General features: G+C 35.7%; 1 protein-coding gene across 1 annotated transcript in view; it reads left to right on the top strand.

Annotated features, from left to right (window-relative positions):
- LOC124556412 (dynein axonemal heavy chain 7-like) overlaps positions 1-13,487 on the top strand; it is a 746,268-nt gene that overhangs the window by 292,659 nt on the left and 440,122 nt on the right. Inside the window, exon 10 of the mRNA XM_047130371.1 lies at positions 5,009-5,203. Coding sequence (XP_046986327.1) covers positions 5,009-5,203 — 195 coding nt within the window. The remainder of the gene's footprint in view (positions 1-5,008; positions 5,204-13,487) is intronic.

The raw sequence follows: 13,487 nt of genomic DNA, 5'->3' as shown, positions 1-13,487 counted from the left end.
AAGTACATGACTATTAGTTTCACAAGGACCCTCTGACATGAACCATATGGTGGCTTACAGTAGCCTCAATTATATTTGGTGTTCTTAACATCAGGTATTAGTGATGCTAGTTGTCTGTCTGATATAGGCTATGCCACATTTGTAGAGTATGCAGCAAATTCCAAATTTTTGTAATCTGAAGTTATCCCTGATATTGCCCAGATTACCAGATGCTTATTGGTCAGTGTGGCATACCTTTCACCCTATGCTTCTTCAGTGTATTGTAAATTTTGGTAGACACTGCAACAGCATAAGCCAAATATGACATCCCTTTCACCCTGTGCTTCTTCAGCTTCCTAGAAGTTTTTGTAGCTGCCGCCATAGCGTAAGGATTATAGGTGATAGGCTGATAGCTTTGGACTCCTCTGCTTCTCCATTTTTATTTATTTATTTTAGTTTTTGTTTCATAGGTCACAAGGATGTAGAACATGTCATACTTTTACAATGAGTCCATACATGTTATTCTTACACACTGGTGTGTACATAGAATAGTTTCAGTTATAAAGACAAATAGTTGTTAACCACGTAATTCATATTAAACGTTTAACATTTTACCATGCATTAAACACTCATACAGCATTATACAATTCAAATAAGAAATAAATACTTGCTTCAAGAAGGTACTGTTTTAGATGTTTTATTAATGTAGTTATCTCAGTAATACTAGATTTGGTGTTGGGTGGCAAAAAATTATTGGCCTTTATGCTGCAGCAGTGAACTCCATTCTGTACTAAGCTGAGGCATTTCAGCTCTCCATACAAGTCATTCTTATTTTCTGTATTATGGTTGTGATATGCTTTGTTGATTTTGTACAATCTAAAATTCTTGGCAACATAAGAGACAAGAGGAAGAATGCACTGTGATGGCATGGTAGGGTACCCAGCTGTTGAATAAATTTTTACATGAAGGTGGGCTGCATGCATGAGTCTCATCCACTGTTTTTGTGTAGCAATGTCTTTTTTTCATCTTAATTTTATTTCATGAGACATGGTCAAGAGGAAATAGCCCAAGTTTGCATCTTTGCCCACATCCTTATCACCCACTGAAGCAAATTTTGTTCCGCAAGCAAAGGGTGTCTAGAGATCAGTTTGTTGACTATGTGTAGTTCAAAGAATTCGGAGGACTGTAATCTCATTTATCCTTAATCATTACAGTTTGTTTCTATTTCCTTCACCATAACATACAAGACAACACTGACACATTTCTAAACACAGAACTTCCACAGTCAGGTACTCAAATGTACTGTACAAAGAAGACGTAGACCTGCTAGCATGAAATGAATACAGAGCATTAAGTGTCCAAGTACATGCACTGGCTACAAACCATGTAGAGGACATTTACCAGAAACTGGGACTGTATCAAATACAGAACACATCACAGGGAAGGACCTGACAATAGTATATAAGCATGGAATACCCTCTTGATATCTAACCAGCATTGGTAGCATCTGATGGTGGTGACCAGCAGTCTCACTGAAATATCTGTTGCAAAATATTCACATCTGGTTGTAATGTCAATAAATGATTCACAGCTATAAACCTATGAAAATCTGTGGTTTACAATAATTCTGTTGTTTACATCTACATATTAGCATTAAATATCTCATTCTTGTAAGCATGAAAACTCACATTTATCTTGTGAAATGTAATAAGTATCTTATAACACTCCTTCCATTAAAATGTTTGAGGATCAACACAATTTACATTATTTCACTGTGTGTTACCTGATGAACTGCCATATTGCTAATCTGAATGAGCTACTTAGTCATTAAGAGAAGACATATATACATGGCTCAAAGGCTAAGTATTTTAGGGGTACTGCCACACTACCTATCCAAAGGTTGGGGCTCAGTCCCAAGCGCATTTACCTTTAGCAGTAAACTATAAATGTAAAAATGCCAGCACCATTTATAGGACTAAGTATTAAAAATTTTTTGTTTTCTCATCATTCTTTCAACAGGTTTGATTCAACAGATTTGAAGCAGCCTGCTACAATTTATTCTCTTGTATCATTCTCTTCACCTAAGAGCAACAGTTACAAACAAAATCCTCAATTATTTCTCTTGCATATTCCAGTCTCTGCCTTTCCCTGCAATTTTAGCCTTGATGACTCTCTCTAGAGCAATGAAGTTATTCCTTAACGTCTTAACACATTTTCCATTATCCCACACATTCTTCTAGTTAAACTGTAGGCATCTCTGTAACTGTCAAAGTAAATTTGTTTAATGGTCAGAGGAAGGCACAGGAATATTATCTTCAGTAATACTGTGCAATCTTTAAAGAGCTCTCTGCACTGAGGACAGCTTTTGCTTACTTATTGGATAAACCATTTTGCAGTGTAACTGTAAACAACAACAGGAAAGAATTAAAACAGTTATGAGAATACCAAAATTTTACCATTGGACTGACTGATAGCTGTCAAATTGTAATTGATAACCTATCTTAAGGAAGAAACTTATATGACTTAAGGAGGGTCATAGATTCTCTCTCCATGTATGATGCCCTATTCCTTGCAGCAGATTATAACAGTTTGAGTCATATGCCAAAACATTTATATAACTCTTTTGGTATAATAAAGAATGAAACTTTCATAATGTTGAATCATTCTTACAGCAAAATGAAATGTACTCAGTGTCCATCTGTAGTAACATTTGAAAATTTGTGTCCATATCAAGATTTGTACCTGCTTTTTGTAAACAGACTACTTACTATTATGTTATCCAGACACATTTCATGGTTGGCCAAAATTCTCATTGTACTGAGAATGTTCCTTCCTACACATTTAACACTTAAATGCAGAGGTTCTCCCATTATATGCATCGCACCACTGCAGTTAAATGTAGGTGGATGACTCTGGCATCATTTTATAAGTACTTGAGATTGCGTTTCATATGTAATTGAAGAGAATCAGTATATCTGGAAAGGGGTGCTGCTGATAAATTTAAGCTTATCATAAATGAATACATATTGCTGTTTGAAGCAGTAACTCCCTACCCATTACCCCTGGCCCTACACCTCTATGACTTATAACTTACATTTCTTTTGCTCCCCTGAATGTTGTAATGCAACAATAGTAAAATCAGTACATCTCTTTTTTATTGTTATCATGTAATATTTAATTGTATAACACTGTTTAATTGGGTCACAGTGCAGCTTAATTATGACGAAAGGTCCTATTTAATGGTGTTATGTGTAATTAGCTGTTAATCACTTTGCATCTGTCCATGACTGAACATACAAGATGGTTAAATGAAATTTACAATAGTTACATAAATATTCTTAAAAATGCGTAGTAACTCTAGTCCATCCCAATGAATACTTGTGTTATACACTGATCAGTCAGAACTTTATGACTACCTATCAAATAGCCAGTATGTCCACCTTTGGCAAGGAAACAGCAGCCATGCATCATGGCATGGCAGCAATGAGACCTTGGTAGGTCACTGTAGGGAGTTGGCACCATATCTACATGCACAAGTCACCTAAATCCCATAAATTCCAGGGAGGTGGCGATGAGCTCTGATGCTGTGTTCAATCACATCCCAGATGTGTTTGATTGGGTTCAGGTCTGGCGAGTTGGGTGGCCAGCATATCAATTGGAACTCTCCACTGTGTTCTCTGAACCACTCCATCACATTGACAGCTTTGTGATATAGCAAATTACCTTGTTGAAAAATGCCACTGCCATTGAGAAACATTATCGTCATGAAGGGGTGTACATGGTCTGCAACCAGTGTTCAATACTCCTTGGTCTCGTGGTGCCTTGCATGAGCTAAACTGGATCTGTAGATGCCCTATGTGACTGTTCCCCAGAGCATGATGCAGCAAGCACCAGCTTCTCTCCGTCCCACAGTACTTGTGTCAAGGAGCTGTTCCCCTGGAAGACTATGGATTCGTGCCCTCTCAATTGGCACAATGAAGAAGATATCAGGATTTATCAGACCATGTAACACTCTGCTACTGCACCAGTGTTCAGTGGCAATGATCATGTGCCCATTTCAGTTGTAGTTGCTGAAGTCATGATGTTAACATTGGCACATACAGAATTGTCAGGTGCAGAGGCCCATTGTTGTGAGTATTTGATGCGCTGTGTGTTCAGACACACTTGTTCTCTGCCCAGCATTGAAGTCTGATTTTAGTTCCACTACAGTTCACTGAATGTCCTATTTTACCAGTCTGCCCAGCCAATGACATCCAACATCTGTAATGAGGAGCAGCCACCCAACCCCACAACATGTGGTCCTGATTTCACCTTCATTTCACAACATATTGAAGACATTCACCATAGCACTCCTTGAACACCTGACAAGTTGTGCAGTTTCTGAAATTTTCATGCCAATCCTCCTACCGTCACAATCTGCCCTAAGTCAAACTCAGATAGATCGTGCACTTCCCCCTTTTCTACACATGGACAGCATGCTCTCTGCTACTACATGCATCCTGAATGTGTCTAACTAGCAGTCATTCTTTGCCAGTTAATGTTGCTATTGCTGGATTTATGTCGAGAGCAGGTCAGCCTTCATAATGTTGTGGCTGATCACTGTGTACCTTATAGGTTCAGCGGCATTCTCTTTTAATTGAGGATGTCTGGCGTCTACATCTGTCATGAAGTTCCACAGCAATGATCAGTAACATTTGCCTGAATTTTTCCTCTATTTTGAGCATCCTATGTATCAATTCAATGTATGCTTTGGTATCTGCTACTTCTGCACTGTCTTCTTTTTTTAAAAGAGAAGTAAAATTAAGAGCCAAAAATTATTATATGTACTTTTTGATGAACAAATATAGCATAGTCCTTTAATCAGTCAATTATTATTTCAACAGAAGGGCCATTGAAGTTATTTGAAAACAAAAACAGCCTGTTACGCACTTTAAAAAACAAATGGTGTTAATACATATGTGTTTCTGTTACAATGCAAAAACATTACTATACAAACGAAATCTTATTTTGTATTTTATGATATTTTCAGCTTGTGCGACTTTCTGCCCAAGGAGGGAATAGCAATCTAGATATCAGTGCACTTTCAGTATTCTCCTTCTTTGTCAATCAGTGTAGGCAGAAATTACACCTCATATTATGCATCAGTCCTGCCAGCTCATCATTTCGCAAGTGGCTACATCTTTATCCTTCAGTTATAAACTGTTGTACAGTTAATTGGTTTCAGGTATGTTTCTTCTTATAGTGCTTTTACTAACGCTTGTGGTTTCCCACTGAGCAGCCTTTTGCTATTAATGAGAATGGTTGGAGTAGCAGTAAGAAAATATATTTCACACTCAAGTTATTAATTCCAGAAATATATGATAATATATACATTATATAAATGAGCTGAAACTTCTTATTGTTCTATAATACAAAAAGATGAAATTTTTTCTAGTAAAATACAAACAATCATAAAAAGATTAAAAAATATTTCTTTTTGAAACATATTTGCAGATGTACAGTAACGTTTAAACAAAGAAATTGCCCAAATAGCAAGTCTGTTCTCTTAGTCATTATTCTTGAAACAGGATAGTGTAGAATCACCAAGGTAGAAGCAGTCGAGTAGAACATCTTGAAATACAACAGATATTCCGGATCTCAGTACAGGGCAGTGCTCAGTGAGCAAATGGTTCCTATTATCTTGGGGTGACTAATTCTCCAGGGCTATTTACTTTATGTGCTTTTGCTGAGCATTTCAGATAATCAAAAATAGTGTCCACCAACCACACAAAAAATAATTCTTTAAACACATTTGAATAAGTAAAAGATAAAAATAATAGTCTATCTATCTATAATATAACTGTATATGTAAGTTTCAAAAATTTATTATTTTTGTTGGTATATCTATTTCTTCTTCTTCTTGACAGTGACAGACACATCAGTATTGAAATTTTTTTGTGAGAATAGACTTTTTCAATCTTTATCTCACAGCTGAAATAATTTGTTGGTTATATACAGGTAGTTTAAAGTACAAATTAAAACCTCCATTTGTAAGCACCTATAACTCAATAAAAGTTCTCCTTCATCTTCTTTCAATGACTAAACACTTTTCCTGCTCTAATCACAAAGAAAGATATTATCAGTGTCTCAGAGCTGAAAGAACTTGGTTGTAAAGATTATACCAAAAATCTCCATATCTAAAGATTTATAACTCAAACCAATTCTCCTTTTTCTTATTTCAACAGCCAAGCAATCTGCTACAGACATGCATAAAGGAAGTTATTACTAACATTTCCTCGGTGAATAGAGCTAGTCAGCCAGATCTGTAATTTCACATGTAAAAGTTTTAGCCACAATAGAGCAGTTTCTCAGAGCACCATATTTTATTTAGTGAGAGAATTATGAATACTACAGCAGTAGAAAATACTCATAATCATCTCATAGCAATAAAAAAAAATATGAAGGCAGAATTTGTGATATACTAGGAAATGCTTCCTGTGATATTGTAGGCTGTGATGGTCATTATCATTCCCAATAAAAGGTTTCCAGGTATGTGGTCAAAATGTCATGTTGTTTTACAAACTTTTGTTCACTGTCGCAAGTGATCATCATTAGTATAGTGAATTTACTACTGACCAAGTACCATCTTCAGATCTTATTTAGTGAACTGGTAATTTCATCCTGCTTCTGGATTCAGTTTATTAAGAATGTATTTAAACAATATTTTCAACTGGGTGTAGGTGTGGAAGGGTGGGGACTGACATCTTTTCTTAATATTAGTTCATATTTTAATTCCTACTGACTGGTATCAGTAAATGAAGGACAAGATGGAACAGTAATATGCTTCAGTGTCAGCTGCTAGTGGCCATTGCTGGAGCGAAAATATTATGTCACTGTATTAACTTGCCTCTCATTTTACCATAACACCCAATATAAGATAAAAACGAATATCAATAACAGATGTTAAAATCCCCAAAACCGCTCCTGTCGGAGGTTCGAGTCCTCCTTCAGACATGCGCGCATGTACGTGGTTCTTAGCAGAAGTTAGTTTAAGTAGTGTGTAAGTCTAGGGACCGACGACCTCAGCAGTTTGGTCCCACAGGATTTCACACACATTTGAACATTTGAATCCCCAAAAGGAAAAACAAAACCAACAACCAAAAAGAAGAAACTATGATCCAGAAAAGATAACTAACTCTAAGGAGTTTTCCCTCACAATTGAAGACATGAAAAACCAAAACTGGGATTAAATAAAAGAAAGCCTAATAAGTAAAGCTGACAATTAGCTCCCATAATCAATGCCAAAAATATGCATGGTGTATGAAAAAATGTGACAGACTCCTTGTGCTCAGAAGAAAAGCATGGCAACAGTGGTAATCACAGAAAAATGAACATAACAGACAGAACTTCTTAAACAAAAGAAAAGAAGTGAGCAAAAATCTCAAAAGAAAAAAGAAAGCCCAAGAAGACCAACTCCTCCTTCAAAGTAATCAATACTTCATCAAAACCAACGCAAGGAACTTTTATAAGACTTTAAATCAAAAAGTAATGAAATACAGAACACCAACACTACAACTCCATGACAATATTGCCCACAACAACAGAAGAATATTTCAGAAACCTAATCAACTGTTTAGAACCAATAGAAGAATGAAATTTTAGACCACATCAATAACCAACCCTTACTTTGAATCACCGACTGCTGAGGAAACACAGTCTTTTGTTTCAAATCTCAAAGACTATAAGGCCTCAGAAGAAAACCACATCACAGCTGAATTTTGGGAAAAAAGAAAAGGGCCATAGACTCCCTCCAAATCTTATTTGAAGAAATCTTGTTGGTTATATACAGGTAGTTTAAAGTACAAATTAAAACCTCCATTTGTAAGCACCTATAACTCAATAACAAGATGGCACTTATCCATTCACTACATAAAAAAGGGTTCAAAGAGACAGCAGTTACAGGGGGATCTCATTCCTACACATAACATAAAAGATATTCTCTAGATTCCTACTAAACAGAGCAAAACCTCAATTACATCATAACTTGGAGAATACCAAACTTGTTTCAGGAAAGGAAGATCCTGCCCATAAAAAATCTGTAAATGTCATGGCATACCAAAAATCGAAGAACAATCATGTGTTATCACTTTCATTGACTTTCAAAAAACTATATGACTCAATAGACCAGGAAGCCCTCATCTTCATACTAAAAGAATTAAACAATTGAAACTCCAGGCTGGAATATCAACAGTTAAGGAAAAGGTAGACTCCCACTTCTTGTAAAGATGACACCTTGATTTGCAGACAGGCAGAATGAAAAGATACTTACACATTAGCTTTTGGCCACAGCCTTCATCAGAAAAATAAACACAAACACATTTACTCACAAAAGTAAGCACACCTCACATACACACATACAACCATCTCTGGCAACTGGTACACTGGCATTCTGGTCTGAGCTGCCAGAGATAGTGGTCATGTGTGCATGAGGTGTGCTTGAATGTGTGAATGAATGTGTGTGTATTTATTTTTCTGGTAAAGCCCATTGCAGAAAGCTACTGTGTAAGTGTCTTTTAATTACTAAAAGAATTAAACCTAGACAACAAAACCACAAACTTAATCAGAGAAACCCTTGCAAATACGTACTCCAAGTGAAATTGATGAGAGGACTCTCCAACCACTTTGAGATGAAAATTGTTGTATGGCAATAAGATGGACTCTCCCCACTGCTATTAAACTGTGCCCTAAAAAATAGTCAGAGAGTGGAAAATGAAGGTTCATAGTAGAATCCAACTAGGAACAAAAAAAGGGCATCAAAGTCAATTGTCTAGCCTTTTCAGATGATATGTCCCTGTTATCTGAAACGTGGGAAGAAGCCAGAGAATGCACACTTGAACTATAAAAACAAGCTTCAAAAATACATCTCAAAATCTCCTTTGAAAAGACTAAAGCAATGACAAACATAAAAAGACCACCAAAACATTTTAAAGTAAGAGAACAAAAAATTTAAGGTCATCAAAGAATTCAAATATCTTGGAGAATAGATCAGCTGGAATGTCCTTGGGCAAAAGGCAATGGAGTCTAGAAGAAGTAAAGTTAAATTGGCCTTACACTTCACAAATAATACATATAACAAAAATTCCCACTTGAAGAATGCAAAAATAAGGCATTACAACACAGTAATCAAACTGGAAGCCCTGTATACATCTGAAACACTGTCCATCACCAAACATGAGCCAGAAATCAGAGAAAGGAAGCTATTATGAACAATCCTTGATCTCAGATTCCACAACAACAATCTAATCCACATTAGAAATGAAACCTTTAACAATCCACAAAAAAACTCTAACTCAATAAAGAGAAAGGGAATTTATTTTTATGGAAACATTCTCAGAATGAACCAAAATAGGTAAACAAAAATGAATTAGACTATTTAAGCAACAAAATACCCAACCAAATTGGTTTAAACAAATGGTGAAGGTCTTAAGAGAATGCCAAATCAAAGAAAATATGCTTACAGGAAAGAGAGAGAGAGAGAGAGAGAGAGAGAGAGAGAGAGAGAGCGAGAGAGAGAGAGAGAGAGAGAGAGAGAGAGAGAGAGAGAGATAGAGAGAGAGAGGCCACAGACAAGAACAAGAAAGAGTGGTTCCAAGTCAAAATGAAAACCAAACAAATGATCTAAATCTCTGAAGAAGAAAGTAAAGCAAGATAGAAAGAATGAAACAATACTGGGCTAATAGAAAGGCATGGAACATTAAAAATTGGTTGATTTAAAGTACTCTAAAGTCAGGTGAAACTAAAAAGAAGAAGAAGAAGAAGACGGAACCTCAGCATTTTTATGGTGATACACACAAGGGAGGTGCACCTTCAGTCATCTGATGCATTTCACCTGGGACAGTCAGATGACATTAGTCAAGAATTTTGTGTGTCCAACCAGCCAGACAATAACTTATACTTTCTAAATGACAAACCCACCAGGCTCAGTGCTTGCTTAGATAATATAATATGCAACTTTCAGCATGGAAAGTTAGCAGACCAAAGATAAGCTCCAGAAATGAACACAGCAACATTCCAATCCAACCAAACACCTTACATGCACACTTTACAAGTCCTAGCTCAAATAATAATCTCACCAAAGAAGCAAATAAAGCTGTAGTTTTACTTCCAGCTTTAGATAGCAGGCAAGTTCTGCTGGACTCCTGTATCCTACAGACAGGTTAGCAAAGCAATTGCCAAACTTAGAAACTTCTACATACTTTCAAATCATCTAATAAAAAATATAAAAATAGAAATTCTATTGCCACTAACCAAAATCATCACCCAAATGCTACATGAAGGAATCTTTCCAGATTGCCTAAAAATTACTATTGTAACACCTATCCATGAGAGAGCTGATATAGCATCATCTGAGAAGTATTGTCCCATCTCAATCATACCAATCATATCAAAAATTATAGAATATTGTATGCACAAACAGATGAACCAACACTTTGATCAAAATAATTTACTTATCTACTCACAATATGGTTTCAGATCTCATCTTTCCACTGTCAAAGCAGATGAGACTATTATCAGAAAAATATACGAATCTTTTGAGACTTAGAAAACCTACTTTGCAACTCGTCTAGATTTGAGGGAAGCTTTTGACACTATTTCCAATAGTATATTTAAAACTGGTTCCTGGCCAATTATTTACAAATTAAGAACAATAATACTGAAGATATTGTTTTCAGTTTAAGTGTCTCCAATGAACATCAAAAAATAATCAAACTATTAGGTTTCTACATAGATCAGAAAGTCAGCTGGGTGAGTCATACAGAAAAATTGTGCTCAAAACTTTCTAGAGTAATTTATCTGCTGTACAAAGTAAGGAATATTGTAAGCAAAACCCTACTAGTATATGCATATTTCACATTTTTCCATTCCCACCTAACCTATAGAACTCTTCTATGGGGTATTTGCCCCAGCTCAAAAATCATATTCAAGTGGCAAAAAAAGGCAACCAGATGTATAGCAGCACTGACTTCAAATGAATCCTGTAAACATCACTTCAAAGAGCTCAATATTATGACAATCCCAAGCCTCTACATGTATAGTTGCCTTCTCAGTGTTAAAGAGAATTTAAATAATTAACCTTAAGATGTCTAAACATAATCCCAACAAAAAAACTGGACAGTCAATTGATATACCTTACGGTAGACTAGCTGAGGTTCACAACAGCCACAAATATCTGGGCCCCAGATTTTTGAATAGGCTCCCAAAAGCTGCCCATTCTGTTCCCTATAATACATTTAAGAATGTTCTAGCAGAGTCGTTTAAGAAGGAAGCTCACTACTCCATAAAAGAGAATGAAGAATCAGATTTAAGTGACATGAAGCTATAATAACTGACTGGTTACAAGTTTCCTGTATATATAATTTCCACACTAACCAAAACGGCCTTGCTGTGCTAATACTGCGAACGGCTGAAAGCAAGGGGAAACTACAGCCATAATTTTTTCTGAGGGCATGCAGCTTCACTGTATGGTTAAATGATTATGGCGTCCTCTTGGGTAAAATATTCCGGAGGTAAAATAGTCCCCCATTCGGATCTCCGGGCGGGGACTACTCAAGAGGACGTCGTTAACAGGAGAAAGAAAACTGGCGTTCTATGGATCGTAGCGTGGAATGTCACATCCCTTAATCGGACAGGAAGGTTAGGAAATTTAAAAAGGGAATGGATAGGTTAAAGTTAGATATAGTGGGAATTAGTGAAGTTTGGTGGGAGGAGGAACAAGACTTTTGGTCAGGAGAATACAGGGTTAATACACTAAGCAGATTCAGAAGGATGTAGGTTGCGGTAGTTACTGGGAGATGAAGCAGCTTGCTCAGGATAGAGTAGCATGGAGAGCTGCATCAAACCAGTCTCAGGACTGAAGACCACAACATCAACGACTATATGTAACAATGTGTTACTTATGTAAATATTGTGAACTTCTTATGTGCATGATGTATCTTAGCTTTATATGTAAATAATCACACCAGTAACACATAAAATGTTTGAAGGTGAATAAATTCAAATAAATTTCCAATTTTCATCCCCACCCCCAATTCACACCACACAATCAAAAAAATTCAATGACTTACTTGACAAACTGAAACTGGAAATTGGATGAAGTTACACTGACTAAGATCTGAATGCAGTACTGAGTAATAAATATACCTCCCTGGCAAAGGCCACTTGGAACAACAAACAAAACAGTGGCTTGTAAAACAACATGATGACATGGATGCGTACCCAGAAAAGTTTTATTGAAGAAAATATAATTCATTGACAGATTTGTAGCATGTAGAATTAAAGTATGATAAAGGGTAGAATAAAAGTAACAGTCTTATCAGCTGTCTACATAATTTCATAGAAACATGAATTTTTTGAGTATTTTAGAGCTTCTTCCATTTGTTAATACAATATTCCATTTAGTGTCAACTTAAACACATGGTTTTCGTAAGACAAATAAAGAGCCTCTTCTAGTTCTCCAAATTTGGTTGCTGAAAAAGTTTAAATTAAGTAACTGATAAGTATATCTATCGTCACAATATTTCTCTGAAATGCATTTAGAAGAAAAATGATTGTGTACATGCATACTTATCTGTTGAGAACCTGAAAGTTACTTGATTGACATATTCATTTCACAGCTATTGACAAATTGATTTACATTTCCAAACTATGAAGATGTGTCAATAATGTGAGGAAATAATAATTTCTAATATCTGTGTCTTTCTGAGATGCAGTGATAATTTTGTAGTCATTTATTTGTGATATACTGAAAATCTAAATAAAAGTTATTTAACAATCTACTCAAGGGGCAAAAAGATATATTCAGTTTCCCTCTTCAGATGAGTAAGCATCTAATAACAGTTTCATGATTGTATGTATATGACAATGAGTCAAAATATTTCAATACATATTTCTCCTGTAGCCATACAAACCGATGAAGCTGAATGATCAGGTGTATGACTTAGAGGTGGGATTGCTAAGCATGTTCCATTATCTAAGTGCACTGATTTTTTCATGTTTGATATGTAGGTTTACAGCACTTACAGGTTAATGTAACCAAACACTCTCAGAAAACTTCACATAATTTGTATCTACTACTTATATATTTGGTGCCACATATATAACAATAGAAATTTGTGGCTTAACAGATTGATGCTTTTTCCTTAAGTGTAGTAAGTAATGATTATATTTGCTATACCTTTTTACAGTTCCTTTAGCTAGACCTATAGAAAGTTTCCACAAAAGAAATTGTTGAAATCTGTTACAAATATTTGACATACATATTACAGTAGATTTTCAGCTTGCATTTAGCAGTATTTTACTTCATAAAGTTATGCAACATATATAATCACCAAAGTAGTGAAATGTATATGAAATCTGGTTTCACATAGCTGCAGCTGTGCAAATTTAAAAATACTTCTATATATCTTATCACTGACAGTGCAACAGTAGCAAACAGGTATTACAGTTATTATGTTCACCAGCAATATTAG

Source organism: Schistocerca americana, chromosome X, assembly GCF_021461395.2.
Source record: "Schistocerca americana isolate TAMUIC-IGC-003095 chromosome X, iqSchAmer2.1, whole genome shotgun sequence".
Taxonomy (NCBI): Eukaryota; Metazoa; Arthropoda; class Insecta; order Orthoptera; family Acrididae; genus Schistocerca; species Schistocerca americana.
The sequence above is the reverse complement of the archived record's forward strand: the minus strand, read 5'-3'. Positions and strand labels throughout refer to the sequence as shown.